Source organism: Pipistrellus hanaki (genome assembly GCF_964339955.1).
Source record: "Pipistrellus hanaki genome assembly, chromosome: 7".
NCBI lineage: Eukaryota > Metazoa > Chordata > Mammalia > Chiroptera > Vespertilionidae > Pipistrellus > Pipistrellus hanaki.
In genome coordinates this window covers 9,596,686-9,620,189 of record NC_140509.1, presented here as the reverse complement: position 1 = coordinate 9,620,189, position 23,504 = coordinate 9,596,686, and the positions used below count along the sequence as shown (strand labels likewise).

The 23,504-nt window shown below is 59.0% G+C and overlaps 2 protein-coding genes across 2 annotated transcripts; both read left to right on the top strand.

The window, feature by feature from the left end:
* Positions 1–2,465: 2,465 nt before the first annotated feature.
* Positions 2,466–8,312, top strand: KCNK16 (potassium two pore domain channel subfamily K member 16; the record flags this gene model as incomplete). The annotated part of the gene is made up of 5 exons (XM_084890869.1): positions 2,466–2,678; positions 5,328–5,442; positions 6,454–6,620; positions 7,606–7,771; positions 8,089–8,312. The coding sequence occupies 5 exons, from the start codon at positions 2,466–2,468 to the stop codon at positions 8,310–8,312; spliced, it is 885 nt and encodes a 294-aa protein (XP_084746995.1).
* A 1,734-nt stretch (positions 8,313–10,046) lies between these two features.
* On the top strand, positions 10,047–23,225 carry KCNK17 (potassium two pore domain channel subfamily K member 17; the record flags this gene model as incomplete). The annotated part of the gene is made up of 5 exons (XM_084890851.1): positions 10,047–10,331; positions 13,245–13,359; positions 16,202–16,362; positions 18,114–18,288; positions 22,915–23,225. Exons 1-5 carry the CDS (start codon positions 10,059–10,061, stop codon positions 23,223–23,225), a joined length of 1,035 nt encoding a protein of 344 aa, XP_084746977.1. The 5' UTR covers positions 10,047–10,058.
* Between the last annotated feature and the right edge of the window lie 279 nt (positions 23,226–23,504).

Sequence of the window (23,504 nt, the reverse complement as noted above, 5' to 3'; positions counted from 1 at the left end):
TCCCGGACACACTGCCCCCTAGCCTAGGGGATCTGAGCCAAGAGATGCCAAGAGAGGGGCGCCTGGAAGCTGACACCACCCAGAGGCCCGCCTGCTGGGAGGAGGGAAGGCGCCGGCTGAGGAGAGTGGGCAGGCACGTTAGCGGTGGGAGAGAGAAGTGAGGGTCCAGGCCTGGTTGTTCCGGAACCCGGGCTGCTCCTGGCTTCCCACCACGAATTATTCCAGTTACTTGAGCTACCTGGAGAGTGTTCCCGTTCTTTCCAACGCAAACTTAGAAAACCAAGCCTCACAGAGCCACTGGGATGTTCCGGAAAACCTAACAGTGGCCTAAACACAAGGCGTTCTGTTTCTGATGTGAAAAGAGCTGGAGACAGGTGTGTGCAGGGGTCACATCACCTCCGGCCTCTCCCTCCAGGACACAGGTTCGGGCAGCGGGTGCAGTCAGCGGGCGTTCAGGAGAGACGGGGGGGGCCAGCGGAGGCCAAGCCCTCTGCCCCCACCTCCTTGGCCAGCTCTGCCCAGACATAATTGGTCAGTGGTGGGCCACACAGCCACCCAGCTGCGAGGGAGCTTGGGAAGTGGGTGCAAGGGACACTGCCATTCCTCTGAGCCCCTCCCCGTCTCGGAGCCTCTCTCCCCACTTTAATGTGTTTTTGCTTCCAGTGGCCCTGCCTGCACCTGGGGGTCCTCAGCGGACTGACCCCAGGCTCCCAGGGCCATATCGCCTGCAGGTGGGAGCCAGAGGTGCCCGAAGGACTGGCCAGGATGGGGATAGGAGAGCCCAGCTCCCTGCCCCTTGGGACTGACCGGGAGGTGCTGGACACGCCAGGGCTCCCCAGGCACCAGCTCATGCACAAACCCCTCGGGGCTGCTCCCGAGGGGACCCCGGTCTGCAAGCAGGGAGCAGGATAACTGTGATGGCGAGACCAGCCACGCTCCATTGCCTGGCCTGTCCTAACGTGGGGTTCTGTGGGCCAGGAAGGAAGCAAAGGCTGTTGGGCAGGCAATGCGGGGCATTTGCTGCTGCAGCTCATTACACAAACCACGAGTGGAGACACCAGAACCCTTGCGCACCTTGGAAAGGCAAAAGGGTGCAGCCACCTTGGAAAACCATCTGGTGGGTCCTCAAAAAATGACACATGGAGTAGCCGTATGGCCCAGCAATCCTATTCCTAGGAATATATCCAAAGGAATTAAAAACATGTGCGCACACAAAAACGTGTACGTGAATATTCATAACGGCGTGACTCATAACGGCCAAACGTAGACACAACCCAAATAGCTCTCAGCTGAAAAATGGATAAATAGAATGTTGGTCTAGCCAGACAATGCAACATCACGCAGCCATGAAGAGGGATACAGTACCGACAGGCTGCCGTGTGGATGAACGTTACAACACTAAGCTAACAGAAGGAGGCAGACACCGAAGGCCACATACTGTGTGGCTGCATTTGTATGAAACGTCCAGAGTGGGCAAGTCCACAGAAAAAATAGATGAACAGTTGCCAGAGACTGAGAGGGCAGCTTCGTGGAGGGGGACTGAGGGCTAAAAGGTCCAGGGTTTCTCTTCGAGGTGGTGAAAATGTTCTCAAGTTGGCTGTTAAAAAGCATTCGATTGGGTACTTTACGTTTGTGAATGGTATAGTATGGTATGTAAATCATATGTCGATAAAACTATTACAAATACACACATACATAAGCAAGAAGACACACCGCTTCTGCCCACCCAGAGCCAGGACACACTCCAGCCTCGTCTTATTCACACGCGTATCTCAGCGACCCGGTGTCCTCTGAAGGACGCCAGCTAAAGGCCTTCAAGCAAGGACAACTGTCGGCAAAGGCCTTGAGCAAACTCTCCCGTGTGTCAGGAGCAGCGGCCCGTGCTGCTCCTGATGGGACTGTCGCTGTCTATTTGCCTTGCCCTGATTTGTCACCAGTTCACTCATCCTCGGTTCCCCCAATAGGCAGGTCAATTCTGCCCCTTTGGTAGCCAAGGCGACTGAGTACAAGGTTTACTCACACCCAATCTGATTTCTTCCCAGCTCCTAAGCTTGGGGACTTGAATCGTCGTGGGTCAGAAGCTGGGGGCTGCTAAGGGGGCCACGCGGGCCTAGGCAGAGTGAGGAGAGATTTGGCCCAGAAACCCCGTCCAGAAACCCCGTCCAGCTTGCAGGCAGAGGGCGAGGCAGATGACCTCAGCGGGACCCGGTAAGTCTATCTGAGGGGTCCGTGCCACTTGCCGCTCTCCATGGAAAAAGAGGCCGGGCGGGGGGAGGCAGGCCTGTTTGCACTCGTGGCACTTAGTGCATCCAAGCTGAGCCGCGCTGTTCAAACAGACTCCCAGCCTCTGGACACCTGTGCCTTGGAGGGCGAGGCCGGCAGGAGGCCGAGTGCAGGTCCCCCAGCCCTGCCCGCAGCTCCTCCCCAAGCCAGCCCCGCGGCCCTGGCAGAGTCCCGGCCACGCCATGCCCCACGCCGGGCTCTGCAGCTGCTGGAGCGGCCGGCTGCTACCGCTGCTGCTGGTCTACGTCTGCTACCTGCTGCTCGGTGCCACCATCTTCCAGCTGCTGGAGAGGCAGGCGGAGGCTCAATCCCGGGACCAGTTCCAGGTTGAGAAGCTGCGCTTCCTGGAGAACTACACCTGCCTGGACCAGCGGGCCCTGGAGCAGTTCGTGCAGGTGAAGGGGAGACACTGCTGGGGAGGGTGGGCAGAACGTGGGTCCTTGTGGTAGGTCCAGGGCCACGACCTGGCAACCGATGCCCTGTTTGCAAGCAGAGGGTATGGAAACTGAGCCAGGGGAGACCTAAGTCCAGGCCTAAAAATGGATCGCTGTGACATGGGGCAGCAGGCTAGAAGCACTGCCTAAGCTGCCACTTGCTGCTTAGAAGCGGACGTGGTGCTACCGGTTCTGTGCAAATGTGCTCCTCCCCCACTCTGTGCTTCCCCACCCAGCCCCGTGGCCACTGTGCTGACCACACTCAGGCTGCGGCAGGTGGGGGCACAGAGGAAGGGCAGGAGCAGCCGCCACGCTGGCCCGCCCCCGCCTGGACCCTGGCACTGGGCTTGGTGAGCAGTGGCAAGGGCGACAGAGCCCCACCCGCACTGGCCCATGGGAGGCAATCTCTGATGGTGGAGGGGGTCACCCCCTGCCTGACTCCCTTCTGCTCCCCTGCACCTACTCGGGGGTCGCAACATGCTCTCTCCAGGAAATAAGGCAAAATGCCTTGTTGTTGGGGAAGGTACATGCACTGGAGACTAGGAGGCAGAGAAAAGGACCACAGCGACACAAGCTGGTCAGCACCGCGATCGGTGGCATTCACTGAGCATTTACAATGTGCCTGACACAGCGGGGAGCAGGGTCACCGTGCGGGGCCCAGGGTTTTACAGGTGTCTCCTCGTAATCACTCGCGTCAGCACCATCCCCAGTCTGTAGGTGGGAAGTGCGGCACAGAGAGGTGGCATATGTTGGCCAAGGTTGCGCAGTTAGTGGCAGAGACAGAGGAGGCACTCAGGCCGGCTGCTCTTCACCACACAGATTAGCATAAGCGCCGGGCAGAACACAGGGGTGCAGCGGTTCTCATGTGTGGCCCCAACCAGCTGCATCAGCACCACCTGGGACAGCACCTGGGAGTGTGTCAGAAACACCAATGCTCACACCACCCCAGCCCCACAGAGCCAGGGCGGGGCCAGCAGGCGGCCATGCCGATGTCCACACAGGATGGAGAGCAGCTGGCTATGAGGGGGGTGGGCTGTGAGACACCTGCCAAGGCCTGTTCTTCACATCCCCACAGCACCCACATCAGGACTGGAACGGGTTTGGGAGCCTCTTAAGACTCCAATAGGCGTGAGGGAGGAGAGTGGGGTCACGAGAGAGGCCCTGGAGCCTCATGCTCCCTCAGCCCTGGGTTCGAGGCAAACTCAGGAGCCAGAGAGTGTGGGAAGGGTTGGTAGCTCTGTAAAAGGAAGGGGAAGCCACAAGCTTGGCTGCAGCTCTAAGGGAGCCAGGACATCCCTCTCGTCCTCAGCCTCCTCAGGAGGGACCTCACTGGCCAGGGGGTGTCTAGCTGGAAAGCAGAGAGATCTGGGATGAGGTTCCGGAGCGAGTGTGACTGCTCTGGTCACGAGGGAAAGCTGCACCAGGACCGCAGGCAGCGTCCAGGGAAGGAGGCCCTGGCCGGGTTCACAGGCCTCTGTCTGACGTCTCCACCATGGGCTCTCAGAGAAGGACAGAAGGACCCCACTCAGCACCCTCGCTGACTTCAAGGACCTTCCTCAACGGGATGGAGCATGTCAGTGTGGGGAGTGGGGGCAGCTGAGTCCGGGGCAAGTGCTGTTCCCAAGAGGGAGGGTCTCCAGGGAGAGGGTATGTTCCAGAATATTCCATCTTGGGCTGTCTAAGTGTGTGGGAAAGACAGGGAGGCCAAAGTCCACATGCAACGAGGCCAGTTCTGCCAAAGTGAGAAGAAGCAGACAGCCTGAGTCAGGGAGCCTAACGGCCTGGCTCATGGGACCCCCTCCCCCTGGCCGGAGCTCCTGCACCCAGCCAGCAGGGAAACGTTCCCACAGGAACTGGGGGCCAGAGCTGCCCCTCCCCCACCTCCTCCCGCCTGTCTTTGAGGCTCTACCAAGTGTTAGGCTGTGTTGCTGCCCCAGCACAATTCACAGCCACAGGGGAAGGGAGCGGGGAGGGAGCAGGGAGGGAGCCCCACCCTATCTGAGAGAGCTAGACCCGAGATAGAGGGGCTCAGGCCTGACCTGCAGGGAGGGGTTCAGGTTCTGTAAACACACACACACACACACACACACACACACACACACTGGAGACCTTTACCCTCCTCTGGTGGAATTTCTCTTGTAACCTGGGCTGACACTCACTAGGGGCAGCAAAGAGCAAGGCTACCAGCTCACCTGGACACACAAAGGACCATCAGCCCCATTGCAGGCTCCCCTTCTCCAACACCCACCCACCCACCTTCCTGATGGGCCTCCTACCCCGTGTTCCCCAGTAAGCCCTTCCAGGAATATCCAACCTGAAATCTTCACCCTGGCCTAACCAACACACTGGCATCTCACCCTCTTGGCCACACACAGCATCTCCCACCCGGTCCATTCCTTAAGCACCTTCTGCCTCCTGGGGCCCATGCCCCTCCACCAGCCCACACTCACAGCCCTGGGCAGTGTGGCCACTCGGAGCCTTCGTGTCCTTGACCTTGCAAAGGAAACAAGACCATCTGAGAACCTCATTACGTGAGGTGACACAAAAGTGACCTCCTGAGTTCCGGGCACCAGCTGGCGCCATCAGCTCCCCCTCCCTGCCATCCCACAGGTCATCATGGAAGCCTGGGTGAAGGGCGTGAACCCCAAAGGCAACTCCACCAACCCCAGCAACTGGGACTTCAGCAGCAGTTTCTTCTTTGCCGGCACGGTCGTCACTACCATAGGTAAGTGCCCGGTGAAGGAGGGCTCCCCCTGTCTAGGTTTGGGTTCCCCAAAAGCAGAGGCTGAGGCAAGGATGTGGTTCATCTGGGATGTGGAGAAAAAGGGAAAGTGAAACCAGGAGGAAAGGCAATAAAGTGTGCGTCAATGAGCAGGTTACCGGGTAGGGCAGCTGGGCTCACTGCAGACCCTCTGGGCTCAGTGCAGATCCTCTGAGCAGCCCCTGCGAGGGGCGAGAAAGCAGGATTCACTCTCAAACCTGGCGGGTTGAGAGTGAATCCTGGATGTGTGAACTCTCCAGCACTTGGACCTGCCCACGGACCCAGGGAACCCTTGCAGCCGAAAAGCCTCTGGGGTGCAAGATGCGGGAGTTGGAGGGAAGCCATCTGTGTGCACAGGACTGTCTACAGGCTGCCGGTGCTGTGAGGGGCTCCGAGGGGCCAGGACACTGGGCGTGTCTGCTGCACCCTTCAGCCAGACACCCGCTCCAGTCCTACAAGGAAACCCCAGACCCGCACTAACCCCATCTAGTCAATTAAGACCAATTAAGTCCAACACCTTCTTTGAGCTCTGGTGCCATGGGAGACAGGAAAGAGTGAGGGGGAGGGAGATTCATACAAACTTGGATCAGACCCAGACTCAGCCCTCAAGGAGCTTCCACTCCAATGGAACAGATAAGATAAACACCAAAAATAACAGTGCCAGGCAAAGTAGATGAGTAGATAGGAATGACACAAAGCACTGTGGGAAATCAGACCTACTAGGAAGGTGAACGGTGGTGGTCAGGAGGGTTTCCTAGAGGAAGGGTCACTTACGATGGGCCTTAAAAGACAAGCAGGGGTCTTACACTAGTAAACAGGGATCGTCCTAGCAGAGAATGAGATGAGTGTCCATGTGACCAGGAAAGCTTACCCTCCTCCCCCAGCGGCCACGGAAGACCACCCAGCTCTGCTGGAGTCTGTGGGGGAGGCAGTTCTGAGCTCTCTTCCCCACACGTCACTCCTCCTCCCCTGCAGGATATGGGAACCTGGCACCCAGCACAGAGGCAGGCCAGGTGTTCTGTGTCTTCTACGCCCTGGTGGGCATTCCCCTCAACGTGATCTTCCTCAACCACCTGGGCACTGGGCTGCGTGGCCACCTGACCACACTGGAGAGGTGGGAGGACCAGCCCAGACGCTCCCAGGTAGGCCCCACCCTCCCTCCAGCTCTGCGGTGACAGATCCGGGTCAGGTTAATTCATAGAAGCCAACACTGACCTACGGATTGTGGCCAGCAGGTATGAGGCAGGCACCGGTGGAAGGAAAGGATTGGGCAGAGGGAGAGGTTGAATGCCATGTGGCTGGGCAGACTTGGCCAACCCCTCACGGAGCTCTGGGGCATGGACAGGCCGTCAGAGGTGTCCCACAACAGGCTGAAATGATCGGGATTTTTTTTTAAATATGTTTTTTGATTTCAGAGAGGAAGAGAGATGGAGAGAGAGATAGAAACATCAATGATGAGAGGTAATCATTGACTGGCTGCCTCCTGCACACCCCGCACTGGGGATTGAGCCTGCCACCCGGGCATGTGCCCTGACCAGGAATTGAACCACGACCTCCTGGTGCATAGGTCAATGTTCAACCCCTGAGCCTCACTGGCCGGGCATGACTAGGACTTTACACCCTGCTTCAATTAGGCACCTGGCAGCCTCCCTGTAGCTGCCACACATCCTGAAGGAGATGACAGCAGAATGCCACCTGCTGACAGCTGGTCAACATGGCACACCTCCATGGTCATCACAGAACTCCAACAAACTCCAGGCCACCCAGCATGCCCTAGTACCCACCCCATTGGCCAGTCCTTTGCAAAGCCAGGCACACTAGCAGAACAAGGGCATGGAGGAAGCTGGGACATTTCAGCGACAGTCCTCAGTCCCAGATCTGAGTCCTGGGGGAACTGTACTCGCCCAAAGGAATCTCTGGATTCCAACTGACCCACCAATGCAGCCCCTCTGACCAGATCTCCCCCTGACACGGAGATCCAGGCCCCAGCCCAAAGGTCTACGGGGCAGAAAAGAAACCGAGTTGTGACCCACTCCCACACCCAAATTTTCCCCAGACTCTCCCCCACTGTACAGTCCTGGGGTCTCCCACATGGTCTCAGAGATAGACCGCCTTCCCTCCCTCCAGGTTTTGCAGGTCCTGGGCCTGGCTCTGTTCCTGACCCTGGGGACGCTGGTCATCCTGGTCTTCCCGCCCATGGTCTTCAGCCACGTGGAGGGCTGGAGCTTCAGCGAGGGCTTCTACTTTGCCTTCATCACTCTCAGCACCATCGGCTTCGGGGACTATGTTGTCGGTGAGGACAAGGCCTTCACATACCTCAGGGTCAGGGACACCGGGATTGGGGGCTGGGGAGATGTCAGCGGGGGTGGCCCCTGAGATGTCAGAAGGCCCCCGGCTTTGTGGAGATGAATGATTTCTGAGGCTACTGCGCATTCTCACATCCTCAGAAGCTGCTGGTCTGGAATCCATACCCTTTCCCCAGAGACCTCCATTGATGATCCTTGTTATGGGGAGATCGCAGGGCCCCAATGGATTTGGGGGAGGGGGGGAGAGGAGGGAGTGGCTGTGCCCTCAGATCCCTGGCGTTTATCACATTCCCTTCCCGGCCAGGCACGGACCCCAGCAAGCATTACATCTCGGTGTACCGAAGCCTGGCGGCCATCTGGATCCTCCTGGGCCTGGCATGGCTGGCGCTGGTCCTCCCGTTGGGTCCCCTGCTTCTGCACAGGTGCTCACAGCTCTGGCTGCTCAGCAGGGGCCTCCGCCTCAAGGAAGGGGGAGATCCTGAGTCCAATGGGCTCCCCAGGCCTCAGAAGATCCCCACCTCTGCATGAGCCCCCACCCCAGTGGTCCGAGGAGCCCCTCTCAGCTTCCCCCGCCCTGCGCATGTGTTCTCTGGATTTCCCTCCCCACTCCTCCTCTCCCAGCCAGGGCTGATCTCAGGAGCTCACTGGAGAGAGAAAGGAGGGAGGAGTGTCCCCAAAAGTACCAGAATGGAGATGGGGAGACAGGATCAGTGACGGTTGGGTGTGAGGCGAGAGGGTGGCCATTGTCCCAGAGCCCCTGCCCTTTTCCCCTCAAAGGGGACCAGACATGGATCACTGTGGCCAGACCCCCATTGCCCTCCTCCCAGCCCCTCCCCAGAGATGCTGCAGGACAGCAAGCAAAGGGTGGCTGTGCTTCTGCCTCATTGGAGACCTGCGCAGTGTTCTCTGGTCTGACCCCGTGATGTGTCTGCACTGAGTCAGGCTCTGGGAAGTCCCTGCCCTCCATGTGCACTTACCAAGTGGAAGGATTAGCTAAGTAGAGGGGCAACCCCAACTCAGGACTCAAAATGCTATGACGAGAGCAAACGAGAGCCCACGGGAACAGCTGACAGGGAGGGGGAAGAGGAGGGCAGAGGTCTTGGGGCATCTCAGTGCAGACAGGATCTGCCCTCAGGGAGCTGCGCTGAGGGGCAGGCAAGCACCAGGTCCCCTGGCCTGGAAGTCCAGAGCTGACCGTGAGCAAAGCTTAGGAGGTCGGGGTGTCCCACCCACTTTCCTGGGAATGGTCTCCCCTGGCCCTCCCCCAGGGCACCCCTTGACCCCATCACCCACTCTGGGCTCCTGTCTTCTTAAGAGCATTTCCAAACATATTTCCCTGGGAACACGCAGAGTCAGCAGATCCCAGGAGACTTCCACGAACTGAACTCCATGGAGGCCCGGCCTCCCCTGGGAACCAGCTCTGCTGCCTGGCCTTTCTCCTGCCAGACGGATGGCCACACCTCCTGCCAGAGGAGAGGAGGGCTGGGACCAGTCCTTCCCAGGCCCCCGCTCACTGAGGACTGCAAACCTCAGCCCCAGGACCCCGCCACCAGGCAGGCCCTCAGTGGTAGGACCTCAGGAGGGGATGAGGCGAGGCTGGGAAGCAGAGGAGGCCCAGTTGGGACACCCAGGACAGCATCTACAGCAGCGCAACCCAGATGACATCCCCAGACTTCCTGTTGAAGCCGAGGACCCCTCACCACCAGGACCTTCACTCCATCCTGGCTAGAGGAGGGAGTACGGGGCCTCCTCCAAAGTAGGGAGTGGACAACCCACTCACTGACCAGGCCCCTCTGCCTCCCGGGCTCATGGACAGCACTGACCAGCCGGCCCTCTTCTTTGGATGCACCGAGGGAAGGAGGAGGGTGTAAGAGAGCCTGGGAGGACTTGACAGCAGCAGTCCTTGGAGATGGTCTCCCAACCCAGGGGCTCAGGCAGGGGCCCTCAGAAAATAAACTTGGCTTCTATCTTCTCTTCCCCCTGCGTCTGGTCTCCCGCAGCCCCTCCCACTGTCTGCTGCAGGGCAGCCGAGGGCTCTGGGCCCTTCCTTCTCAGGGTAGGCACCACCCAGCAGCTGGGCTGGGGGGTGGGCACTCCCTACACTTCGAGGCGGGGCCAGATGCCACAGCTCAGGCCTCTTCTTGTCCCTGGGATTGGATCCCAGGGCAGGGAGGGGCACGCTGTCCAGCCCGCCTCCGCTGCTGAGAAAACTGGGCACAGCAGCGGTTGGCCAGCAGAAGGTCGAGCCTTTCCTCTCCACCAGGGTCCTGGTCCATGGCTCCCCAGGCAGGGCGCCCTGTCTGTCCTGCCATGTGCGGACAGCGAGCCCGGGCAGCGTCCCAGGGCAGGGCCCGGTGCTGCACCCTGCCAAGTACGGTGCCCCTGCTCCTCACCTACCTGGCCTACCTGGCCCTGGGCACCTGCGTGTTCTGGATGCTGGAGAGCCCCGCAGCGCAGGCCTCCAAGGCCAGGTTCAAGCGCGACAAGTGGGAGCTGCTGCGGAACTTCACGTGCCTGGACGGCCCGGCGCTGGACTCGCTGATCCGGGTCAGGGGAGAGCGGGGCCGGCGGGGGGAGGGGGCGGCGGGAGACCCAGGCGGGCAGGGGAGCGCGGGGGGGGGGGGGGAGGGGGCGGGCAGAGGGCGGCAGGGCACACCCTGGCCCGGGCCAGGAACACGCAGCGAGCATTTCTCCAAAAGGGTGGAGGTGGAGGCGGCGGTAGACGCGGGGACCACATGGCCGCACGTGGCGGGGTGGGGGCGAGTGTTGGACGGAGGGACAGGCAAGTCCCGGCTCGGCTCGGGCGAGAGGAGCGCCACGCTGTGCGCACTTTAGGGGCCAGAGGGCGAGATCCACCCGGTGGAGAGAGGGCTTCGGGGCACAAACACCAAATCTGGGGATGAGGACGTTAGGGGACACGCCTATTTGGTTCAGGAGCTGCCAGGGCCGACCAGGTTGAATCAGAACGGGTCCAGGGTGCTCTCAGCAGGCTTCAGAGGTGGCAGGAAGGGAGAGCTGGGGCTGGGAAGCGTTGGGACAGGACAGGGCCTGCGAGGGAAGGAGCTCAGTGGCCCTTGCCAGCGTCTGGGTCCTAGAGAAGGTGGGGGTGAGGTGTGGGGTTGCAAGGCACTTCTTAGCTGACTACTGGCTAATCCGAGTTTTTGGACAGGTGCTGGGCAGCCTCCCCAGCCCAGGGACCTGGAAGAGCTTAGGAGGTCGGTGGTGGGGACGCAGGGGTGAACTGCTCAGAGGATGGGGACCCAGTGGGGCTTGCCAAGGGGGAGCAGGGAGGGTTCTTGGGGCGGGGCATGAAGGATGGACCCAGGTCTTCTCCTCCTCAGGGCAGGCGCCCTGGATTGGGAGTTGCTGGGGTTTGACGGATGCATTAACATCCCAAGCCCTGGCTTGATCCCACGCGCAGACAGCCTCACCCCTAGCCTGCAATCCCCTCGGGGAGGGCAGCCTGGATCCTGGGCATCGGGCTGGAGGGCAATGGGGGGTCCTGAGCCCTTGGCCTGGGCCTCAGCCTGGCCTGGAGCTGAGTGGGGGAAGGACCTTCTCTGCTAAGGACCCCCCACCTCTAAGCCCCTAGGAACACGGCCCTCTGCCTGGTCCCGGAGGCGGCCGCCTGGCAGAGGAGGAGAGCGTCCCTGGGCCAGGAACGGGGACAGTGATGAGATGTCAATGACGCTAATGCCCCTCACTTCCTGTGCACCCAGCACTGTCCCTCGTGTGGTACCTTATCTCGTCCTCACCTGCCTCACAGGCAGGTACTATTATTATCACCTCATTTTAGAGCTGAGGAAGCAGGGGCTCAGGGAGGCTGGCACACACACACATCATGGAGCCAGGAAGCTGGGCTCTGCATCACTGGGCACTGCCCAGTGTGGTCTGTGGGTGTGGGTATTCCTGAGGTTCCCTCAGGGCTTCCTCTCCGTGCACCCCGCCTTCACACCTCCACTCCACCCTCTTCTGGCTTCATCCCCAGGAACAAGGATAGGATGTCCCCAACCCAGATTCCCGCTGTGTGCAGACTTATACATGCAGCTTCCTAGCAGCCCTGAAGTTCCTCCAAGGTCAAGAGCAGGTGGCCCTCCTTCAGCCCTCCTCCCCCGCTGGCCTCACATCCACACAGCTCACAGGGGCCTCAGGTGCTTCCCGCACTGCCCATACCAAATAGAGCCGGGGGCTGGGGCTTCTGACTGGCTCCTCTCTGTTCCCCCTGGACCACCCTGTGCCAGGATGCAGGCCAGGCCCTCCATCACTCAGCTCCGTAGCAGGCTTTCGGCTTCCTGTCTGACAGCATCTTCTATACTGCCTCTGCCATAGAGCACACAACCTGATCTTTCTTAAAAAAAAAAAAAAAAAAAAGGAAGTAGAGATACATCAATAATGAAAGACTCATTGATCAGCTGCCTCCTGCCCGTCCCACACTGGGGATGGAGCCTACAATCTAGGCATATGCCTGACCAGGAATCAAACTGTGACCTCCTGGTTCATAGGTCAATGCTCAGCTACTGAGCCACACCAGCCGGGCACACCCTGATCCTTCCTCGCCTTTGCTCAGCAGCCATGGGAGAGGCCTGTCACTCTCTGTCTGTCGGGCAGAGAGAGCCAAGTAAGGCCTGGCTCCCAACAACCTTTCGGCCTCCCTATTTGAGATCCCAGGTGCAGTCCTGCCTGCCAGCTGCCGGAATGTCCTTCCGCTGGGAGCACTCCCATCTGACCCTCCAGGAAGGCCCAGCGGCAACATCACCCCTCCATGAGGCCTCCGCCCTTCCCTCAGCAGAATGGGCACCCTTTCTCTCTGTGCTCCTCTGGCACTACATTCAAAGCCATAAGGATGACAGCCATCACTAACCTGTACCAGGTCCAGGCACTGTTCTGCATCTTTACACCCAGCGCCTCATTTAACCCTCACCACGATTCTATGAAGCGGGTGCTGTTAGTGCGCCCACTTTGCAGACAGGGAAGCTGAGGCACAGAGCTGAGGGTCTTGCCCAGGACCATGCCGCTGCACTGCCTTAAAACTGCACTGACTGAACCGCATTGTCTCCATCCCACTGAGGATGGGGGTCCTGATTCTTTCATCTCCGTGTCCCCCAAAACACCACAGGTCCTGTCTGGCCAGTGCTTGTTGCAAGAATGGGGGTGAGCAGAAAAGAAAATGAGGGGTGTTCTTCCAACCAGTGAGATGGCCTGGGCTGGCCTGGGCCCCGGGGGCAAGGGAAGGGAGGGAGCTGTCCCAGGGGAGCCCCTGGTTGGAGGGAGAGAGCCTCCTGGCCTAGGCCAGACTGGGCTCAGCATGGTTGTGAGGATTTCCATGCACGCGCGCGCGCGCGCGTGTGTGTGTGTGTGTGTGTGTGTGTGTGGTGTATGTAAACATGTGCATGTGTGTGGGACTGGGTGCAGGAGCCCAGTCACCTCAGAGCCTGGTGGTCACTGCTGCCTCTCCCCCAGGGCATCATCCACGCGTACCAAACTGGGGACATCGTGCTGGGCAACACCACCAGCATGGGGCGCTGGGAGATCATGGGCTCCTTCTTCTTCTCCGTGTCCACCATCACCACCATTGGTAAGTGCGGGTGCGGCCAGGTGAGCATGGCTGGCGGGCACGGTGCCTCCCCATGAGGGACAGGGGCCAGTGCCCTTGGGCGGGGCATCGGGGCCTCGGGGCAGCCAGGGTGGGTGGTCCGGAGCAGAGTCCCGGGCTCACAGCAGATCTGCTGTACCAGGTCTGCATTCCCAGGGTCCCCAGGAGTTGGCTTCAAGCTCAAGGTAGAGAAGCACTGCTCTAGGGGGCTTCTGCCTCACAGAACTCCTTGGGAAGCAGGGGTCTCCCCTGGACAGGAGTAAAGACGGCTCTGGGCCAAACCCACCCAACACCGAGCCCAGGGGTAATTGGGCTTGGGGCGAGGGTGGTGGTGGGAAGTGAGGAAGAGGGGACAGGAATCCACAACAGTCTTCAACCTGTTCTTGCCTTGGGTGAGAGGTGGCCACTCCTGGAGGCCACTCCTAAGCTCACGAAGGCACCCTTCAGCCCATCGCTCTCCTCTCCAAGCCCCCTGCCTCCCTCACGGGGGACACTGGGACAGATCCCTGCCTCCACCCGGTTTCCCTAGCCCTGCCCCAGAGAGCAGAGGTGGAACATGTCCTTGGAGGGAGCCTGGGGGCTGTTGTGAGCAAGTGGAAGGTGAAGAGCAGCCTAGATCCTCAGCTCTAGACCCAGGAAGTAAGTGCCCCATTCCCCTGCCCTGGTGCCAGGCCCAGCCCCTGCATAACACAGGAGTCACCACCAGGTGGCAGGCTGACACTGCCAGTGGGTCGGGCTACCTCCACCAGCCAGGATCCTCTCAGGAAAGCTTGTCCCAGCCTCTGTCCTCCCAGACAGGAAGGAGCCAGGCCGAAGTACCCAGAGGACTCTCCATCTGCTTTAAATCAGCTAGTACTTTTTGTAAGCAGGTCTCAGGGCTTCATAGAGCTTGTACAGCCCTCTACCTTGAGGCAAGCATGCCTGTGGGCCCCTCAGGCTCCATAGACCCAGATCCGGAATCTCAGTGCTGCCATCCCACAGGTTGGGATGAAAAGGTCAAACTCAGGAAGTGCCTCTGACTCCAAAACCCATGCTCTAGACTAGTGCCACACTAGTCTAGAGCAGTGGTCAGCAAACCGAGGCTCACGAGCCACATACAGCTCTTTGGCCCCTTGAGTGTGGCTCTTCCACAAAATATCATGTGCGGGCGCGCATGTACAATGTGATTGAAACTTCGTGGCCCATGTGCAGAAGTCGGTTTTCGGCCTGGGCGAGTCTATTTTGAAGAAGCGGCATTAGAACACTCAAGGGGCCAAAGAGCCTCATGTGGCTCGCCAGCCTCGGTTTGCCAACCACTGCTCTAGACTAGTGTTCCCTCCCGCCTGCCTCTCCCAGGACTGTGCCTCTGAGACCTCCACATGAGGCAGAAGAGTGTAAACCACCAGTCTCCGTGCAAATGAGTGTGGGCACGTTAAGCAGTGATGTGGGCAGGGGGCAAGGCATCTGTTCATCTATTTACACATCCATTCCCACATTTCCAATTCACTCATTCATTCATTCATTCATTCATTCTTATACTCTTTCAACTCACATATGGTGGGCTCCTGTTGAGTGTCAATCCTGTGCCAATTGGTGAGAATATAAAGATTATGGCCAAGCCCTACCCCAGAGGGGCTCACAACCCTCAGGAGTGGCAGACATGGGAATAAATCATTCTGAGGTGGTGAGTGGGTTATCCTCAAAGCAGAGTGTGTGTGTGCAGGCAAGGGGGAGGGGGAGGGGGGAAGGAAGGGGGAGAGGGGAGCCACTTCTCCGCTAGACCATTTACAGATGGGCATGGAGGGCAGGAGGCACACTCTTGGCAGGGGGTATCATGTTCAAAGGCACAGGGGGAGGAGGGGTTTGGGGGTTCAGCGGGCAGGAGTGCAGCCGGAGATGGGCTGGGTGCGAGTTTGGACTCTCCAGGCAGACGTGAGGAGTAATACAGAATGATAAGCTGGGGTGATAGCATCAGGTTTGTGCTTTAGAAAGACAAGACAGCGATGACCAGGAATGGGGGAGACAGAGGTGGAGGGGGCGGAAGAGAAAAGAAGGTGCAGGCTGACAGAACCCTTTGAGGAACACCTCACTCTCCCCTAGCCTCCCCCTCCCTGATCTTCATGGCAGAGGCCCCAACCTCCCCCTCCCGCAGGTCCCCGGATGTGCATCCCTGTCCCTCACTCCCAAGGGGCTTGGGAAGGAACCCAGGCGCATTAGCACCCTCTGGAAATCAGATAGCAAGACCCAATCAGGTATTGGGGAAAGCGGGGGACTAAGCTTTGCAAGACAGAGGAGCAGGAGAGATGGTGAGAGCCTCAGGCTGCAGAGCAGGTCTGAGGCCTGTGGCAGGAGAGACGGAGGAAGGGTTTGAGGGGGGTGAGCCGCAGACACAGTGGGGCTCTGAGAGGCTCGGCCAGGCCAGGGGTTCCCGAGCAAGATGGCCTGTGGGAGGAGGCCTGCATCGGGCAGGAGCCGCTAGCGTGGGCGCCAGGAGCCACCTGAGGACAGCAGCTTCGATGGTGCAGTAGATCCAGAAGCGCAGGGGCTGGCGGCTCCAGGCCTCCCATGTGCCTGCGCCCCATTCCTCCGCCCACAGAGAGGGAGGAGGTGAAGGGACGGAAGATGGGCCCTCACACTCGTGGGTTTGAGCTCACACGCTTTGCTGAGCCTCTGGGAGCTTCATCTTCCCAATGGGTACCACATGGGCGGAATCCGTTGGGAAGGAGGGAGGGGGTGCCGCGGCCCCCTGCACAGGCTGGCTACCCACCAGCTGCCCTGTCTGAAGTGGGTTAGGAATGGGGACCCCAGAGACGGAAGGGTCCCCTGATGTGTTGTCTCCCCTCAGGCTACGGCAACCTGAGCCCCCACACGATGGCCGCCCGCCTCTTCTGCATCTTCTTTGCGCTGGTGGGGATCCCGCTCAACCTCGTGGTGCTCAACCACCTGGGCCACCTCATGGAGCAGGGTGTGCACCGCTGCGCCCGCAGGCTGGGCGGCGCCTGGCAGGTGAGGGCCCAGGGCAGGGGGGAGGGGAGGGAAGGGTCCCTTGTGGAATGAGGGGTGTGCTGGCAACTGTGGCCACTGATGGCCAGGGAGGTCACTGCCCCGGTGAGAGTCTCTGGTGGGAATGGGGTGGGGACTCTGGAGGGGCCGACGTTGGGAGAACTGGGAGTCAGGATTGCCATGGCGATGAGGTGGATGGGGGTCACGGTCCAAAGGGGATTTTTAGTAATAAAGGAGCTCAGTGGGGGAGACACGGTGGGACCTGGTAGACAGGAAGGGCCCAGGAGCAAGACCCTGGCTGGAAACCTGGGGAACACAGCCAGGCGGAGAGGCCCCGAGAGCAGACCCCTCTCACTGCCTGCAGCTCAAGTGCCCCAGGCCAGTGGCCTGCAAACTGCGGCTTGCGAACTGCATGCGGCTCTTTGGCCCCTTGAGTGTGGCTCTTCCACAAAATACCACGGCCTGGGCTAGTCTGTTTTGAAGAGTCGCGTTAGAAGAAGTTTAAGTTCAAAAAATGTGGCTCTCAGAGAATCCAAGATGGCTGCACAGGTAGACACCTAGCCGCAGCCGCACACAGCAATTTCAATAAAATACAACTAAAATATAAAATGGACATTACCCAGAATTACAGAAAAGTCGACTGACTGGAAATTCTACAGCGAGAAGCAAGGAAAAAACCAGAAGGAAGAGAGGAGGAGCTGTAAAAGCCTAAGGTACGGAGACACGCAGCGCGTGCAGAGAGGCAGTCCCGGAGGAGCGCACATTGTGCGCAGAGGACGGACTGTTGTCTCTGCTGCCAGATTGCCCTGGCAGGAAGAAGACAAAGGCTCCGGACTGTGCTGGGCCTCAGTTCCAACTCCTCTGAACCCCAGTTCTAGGCCAGACCCCGGGGACCCAGGCTCATACAGAGGGAGCTGGGCTGTAAGACGAGACCCCGGGGGAGCGGCAAAAGGAGGTCCCGGCGGCGCGCACATTGAGCGCAGAGAAGGGACGGTTGGCTGTGCCGCGGGATTGCCCTGGTGGGAAGGAGACAGGGGCTCCTCCAACCCCACCTCCAACGCCACCTCCAACCCCACTTCCACTGAACTGAACCCCAGTTTCAGGCTCACTGGGGGAGAGTCTATACTGTTTGGTAGCAGGCGAAAATCGAGGACACCTTTCTCTCAGAGGTGCTTGCAGCAAGTACTGAAGAACCCTGGGGATTACTGAGACTCAGGAGCCGCATAGGGAGGGGCTGACGGAAGCCAAGCCTGTAGGCTCCACCCTGAAACTCCGCCCCATCAGGGAAGCGGTGAAAATGCCAAGACAACGAAATAGATCACAAACGAAAGAAATGGAGGACAAAAAGCAACTGGATATAGAGTTCAAAACCACACTTATAAGGCTGTTCAAGAATCTCCTAGAAAAGGCCGATAAAATAAATGAGACCTATGAGGATATGAAAAGGGATCAACTAGAAATAATAAGGGATCAATAAGAAATAATAAGGGATCAACAAGAAATAATAAGGGATCAACAAGAAATAATAAGGGATCAACAAGAAACAAAGAATACATTGTCTGAAATAAAAAATATTATACAGAAATTTCAATTGTTGTACTGTTGATATTTGGCTCTGCTGGCTAATGAGTTTGCCGACCATTGCCCCAGGCTGGGGGGGGGGGGGGCAGAGCCAGGTGGGGGCAGAGCCAGGTGGGGGCAGAGCCAGGTAGGGGCTGAGCCACGTGGGGGCTGAGCGCTGTGTGCCTCCCCAGGACCCGGCCAAGGCCCGCTGGCTGACAGGCTCAGGTGCCCTCCTCTCGGGCCTCCTGCTCTTCCTGCTGCTGCCGCCCCTGCTCTTCTCCCACATGGAGGGCTGGAGCTACGTGGAGGGCTTCTACTTCTCCTTCATCACCCTCAGCACCGTGGGCTTTGGCGACTACGTGATCGGTGAGAGCCCCGGCGGCCAGCGAGGGGAGGGGGGACTGAGACTCGTGGCCTAGCCCTCCACTCCCTGCCCCCTTGGCCGCCTCCCCTGGATCCCTGCTGCACACGAGGCCCGGTGGGGGCCTGACGCCCCAAGTCCTTGGTGGGTTAAACCCACCTTCGCCGTGTGAGGAGACCCAGGTCACGCAGCCAAAAGGTAACTACTGGAGTCTGAGCCAGCCTCAGGCTGTGGGCGCACTCCTGGCTGTCTGACAAGCGCCGGGAGGGCCTCTGGTGTCCTCGGGCCCCACTCCCATTCTTGGAGCTCACCAGCTAGGGGAGTCCCTGACCCCCTCCCCATCTGTCCTTGTCCTTGTCCCAGGTCTCTCCTCCCCACCTCACCCACCCCCTGAGACGCCAGGCTTCCCACAGTACCTGGGGTGGGCCCTCGAGGGTCAGGCTGGAGAGTAGGGAGACTCTGGAAACCCTGACCCCCACAGAAAAATACTGGCAGCCACACTCTGAGCGCCAGCAAGGGTGGGCTGCGTGGTCCCAAGGGACGAGGTGGATGGGGTTCAATCTCTTGATTTACCTGGGTCCCGGAAAACCTTGCATAATAAAGCTGAGTCAGATGCCCAGCAGGTGGCAGTAGAGGACAGCCTGTGGGGCAGGCGGGAGGGGTGGCTTCTGCAGCTGCAAGTTCACAGGCTGAGCATGGCCACTGGCACCACCACCACCACACTGGGCTCCGGGCTCTGGGTGCCCCCTCAGATCCCTGGATCTAAACTGGGGGCGGGGGGGGGGGGGGGGGGGCCCTGCCCTCTGCACTCTTTTGGAGACAGAACCCAGCCTGGAACACTGAAATGAGGTTTTACCAAGTAACAGTTTATTAGGCAATCTAGAGCCATGAGTGCCAACATTTTATCTATTGATTTTTTTTTATTGATTTGAGAGAGAGAGAGAGAGGGAGAGAGAGAGAGAGAGAGAGAGAGAGAGAGAGAGAAGAGAGACATTAATCAGTGGACTCCTGCAGGAGGTGCCACAACCTGGGTATGTGCCCTGACCAGAATCGAACCCTCCACCTCTTGGTGTATGGGACAATGCTCCAGTCAACTGAGCAACACCAGCCAGGACATAGCATCCACTTTACTCAGGAGGACGCTGAAGCTCAGAGAGACCAAGCCACTTGCCTGAGGTTGCACAGCTGTTGAGATGACAATTCTGATCTGTTTAACTCCAGACTCTGTCCCGACCACCTCACACAGCCCCTCTCTGGGCCCCGGTGCTCCTACGGTGTTGCCCTCACAGAGCACAGTGACGATGGCACTGTGGACTCGTACGTCTCTGTCTTGTCCACCCTTGGCCCTTATGATTTCTAAAAATGGCAAGTGCCGCCCTGGGTGGTATGCTCAGTGGTTAGAGCATTGGCCCTCAGACTGAAGGGTCATGAGTTTGACCCCTGTTCAAGGGCACGTATCTCGGTTGCAGGTTCAATCCCCAGCCCTCGTGCGGAAGGCAACCAATCAGTGTGTCTATGTCACATTGATGTATCGCTCTTTCTCTCCCCCTCCCTCTCTTCCTCCCTCCCTTCCATGTTTTCTAAAAAATAAAAGGGAAAACATAAAAAATAAACAGGACAAGTGCTCTCCTGTCACCTGCCCAGCTCCTCTGAAAACCTCCGCTTTTCCCCATAGTCAGGCTGAGTACGGATCCATGAGCAGGCCTGGGGAGCCTCTCGGGTCCTGGCCCTGCCCTCCCCTCCGCTCCCCTCCCTCTCCACGCTGAGCCCTCGCCCTCACGCTGCCCCTGGGCCTCCCTGAAACACTCTCTGACAGCCGGCAGGAGCAGGGGCTGGCACAGGACTTGTCCCCAGACAGTCCTGAGCCCAGAAGGCTGGCTCTCTGGGAGCCCAGTGCGAGGGGAAGGCAGAAAAGTGGGAAGAGGACCCTACGAGGGTGCCTTGTGGGAGGAGCTAACAGGGAAAGCCTGTGTGTGCTGAGGGGAACCCCTGAGGAAGTCCTGAGACCCCGGAGGCTGGTGGGGGAGGGGCAGCCCCCTCTAGACCTGGGCGCCCTGACAATGGAAGACAAGGCCTCCTCCCCCCATCGAGGGAGGGGCAGGGGCATCTGCACAGCGGCCTCTACGGGGGTGAGAAGGGCTGGGGTCTCTGCTAGCCTGTGAGCCCCCCTGAGGGGAGTGCCAGGCAGGCTATGGGCACAGACCTCCCAGAACCCCGCCACCCTGGCTTAGAGGGGCGGCGGGCAGAGCCGTCCCTTCACCTCCTCCCCTGAGATTTGCTGCTGTGGCCGTTTCAGTGCCTGTGCCGAGTGACCACCCTGAGCCCTTGGCTGCCCGCCTGCAAGGGGAAACTGAGGCTGGGGTGGGAAAGACCTTGACAAGGTCAGAGAGCAGGCAAGCCTAGGGCAGGTCTAGGGTCGACGCCCAGGAGGGCTCCTCACATGCATGTGTTCCAGAATCTTCCACAGCTTGGAAGGAACAAACCCCACTCTCCCTTTCCCGTGCCTCACAGCCTCCCTTATCCTCCAGGGACAAGGCCAAACCCCTGTCCTGGGAGGGAATGATGAGGCCCACCCTGGGGCTGTGGGTGTCCGTGGTCCTTGCGTCACAGCCACGGGCGCTGTCCCAGCTGCTCCTCTGAAGGCTGTGGTGGACTGGGCCCCCCGACCCAGCTGCCTGCTCCTCTCTGCACCCGCAGCCCCCACAATTGCATTTGCAACTCCGTTGAGCGCCTTGCCAGCTGCCAGGTGTCCTGCCATTTATGATTTCAGCTAAAAAAAAAAAAAAAAAAATGAAATAAACGGGAGAGGAACACCTCCCCCCTCCGTTGCCAGGAGCACGCTGAGCTGGCGGGCGGCAGGGGCGCGGAGCCGGCTCGCTGCTGATCTCATTTGGGACCGCCGGCGGAATCATGGCCCATAACCCAATCAGCCTAATCCAATCCCCGCTCCCATCAGGCAGTGAGCTCGGTCGGGCTGCAGGCTCTTCCCCGGGCGGGGCCTCGGCCAGGGGCCTGGCGGTGAGAGGATGGGACGGAGAGGTTGTCTTGGGCCAAAAGAACTGGACGGGGTGGTCAGAAGGCCAGTACAGGAGCTAAGACAGAAAGGATATCCAGGAAGTAGGAGGACAGGTCCTCTTTTGCATGATCCCCATCTATTGAGGGAGGCTCGGCGGATCCCAGTGAAAAGAATTGTGTTATAGAGCAAGCCCTCGGCAAGACTCACCTAAACCTAACGGTCTTAGAAGGTGGACACCCTCGTTGCCTCTGCTTTATAGATGAGGAGCCAGAGGTGTTAAGTAACTTCCCCAACAAAAGCACCAGCATGGGGAGATCTTACCAGAGGGGCCTAGTCTAGTCTTCGGGGAGTGACATCTGAACTGCTATCTGAAGGAGGAGGGGAAGAATTTTTTTTAAAACATACTTTTACTGATTTCAGAGAGGACGAGAGAGGGAAAGAGGTAAAAACATCAGCCCTCGCTGGTCTGGCTCGGTGGATAGAACATCGCCTGCAGACTGAAGGGTTCCAGGTTTGATTCCAGTCAAGGCCACATGCCCGGGTTGTGGGCTCGATCCCCAGGAGGGGGCGTGCAGGAGGTGGCTGATCAATGGTTCTCTCTCATCACGGATGTTTCTTTCTCTCTCCCTCTTTCTTATTCCCTGAAATCAATAAAATATATATATATATGTTTAAAAAATCAGTGATGAGAGAGAATCATTGATTGGCTGCCTCCTGTATGCCCCCCACTGGGGATCAAGCCCACAACCCAGCATGTGCCCTTGATAGGAATCTAACCCAGGACACTTCAGTCTGCAGGCCAGTGATCTATCCACTGAGCCAAACCAGCTAGGGCCGAGAAGATTTTGAAATGAAGAACACTCTGAGCCTAGCGGGCAGTAAGTGCAAAGGTCCTGGGGCAGGAAAGATGATAGATGAAGACTTGGGAAGAAGAGAGTGACTGGAGCACAGTCCTCCAAGGGGAGAAGTGTGCGCATCGAGGCTGGGGGAGTAGATAGTGGCCTTGGGATAAAAGCACTTCCTCCTGAAGCCCAGGAGAGGGATTATTTTCCTCACATCCCAGGTGAGGGGCCGTCAGACAGATGAAGGTCACACAGCCAGTAAGAATGGAGGCAGGAAACAAACTCCAGCGGTTCCATCTGTTCTTCCTAAGGGTCCTGGCAAACTGCCTCCCTTCAGATATGAGAAAACCACACACAGAGACACGCAAACAGCAGATCAGGACCTCTTGGAGGGCTCTGTGAAAATGCAGATGCTGGGCCCACCCCGGACATTCCTGATTCGGCAGGTCCGGCGTGGGGCCCAGTCATTCGCATTCCTCACAAGCTCCCTGGTGGTGCTGATGCTGCTGCTCCAGGGCCCTGCTCTGAGAGCCGCTGGAACAGAGCACAGAGCACCTTAGACAAAGAGGGACTGTCACTCCCTAACCCATGGCGCCCCCCAGGGGGGCTTCCTGCACGCCCTCAGAGGTGACCACCAGGCCAGCCGGCTCAGACCGGTTTGGACTTCCCCTCTTCTGCCCGTCCGTGTCAAGCCATGTCTGCCCCGTTGTTGTTTGGGGACCGTGGCCCTGACTTTCCCAGGACTCCAGCCTCTGACCTTGCCTCTCCCCTAGGGATGGACCCCTCCCGGCAGTACCCTCTGTGGTACAAGAACACAGTGTCCCTGTGGATCCTCTTCGGGATGGCGTGGCTGGCCCTCATCATCAAACTCATCCTCTCCCTGATGGTGACCCGGGGGAGGTCCTATGCCTGCTGCCACCACAGCTCCGAGGGGGACCTCAAGCCCCGAAGCTGGCGGCAGGGCCCAGAGGGAGAGGCCGAGCCCCACCCCCCACGGCTGGGCTGCTATCCGGAGGGGCCTGTGGGAGCCAGGCAGCACTCAGAAGCCTCAACTCAGGTCTCACGCTGCGGGAAGCAGAGCTAGTTGTACTCCGGGGTGTGTTCCCCTCTCTTTCTCAGTGGCAAGACCCCTATGTTCATCTTGGTGCAGGGCCACCCAGACAAAAGACATTTTTTTATGTCTTCTTTTGATACTGGGTGCAGCTTTGTGACCAAAGTCTGCCCAATAGGGTGCATAGAGAGGTATCCTGTGTGGCTTCAGTGCTGGGGGAGGTGGGGGGCAATGTGGGTTCTTCTTCCCCAGTTCCTTTAAAAAAAAAAAATCAGTATTGTTTAAGGTGTTCCATGTGTCTCCTTTTCCCCC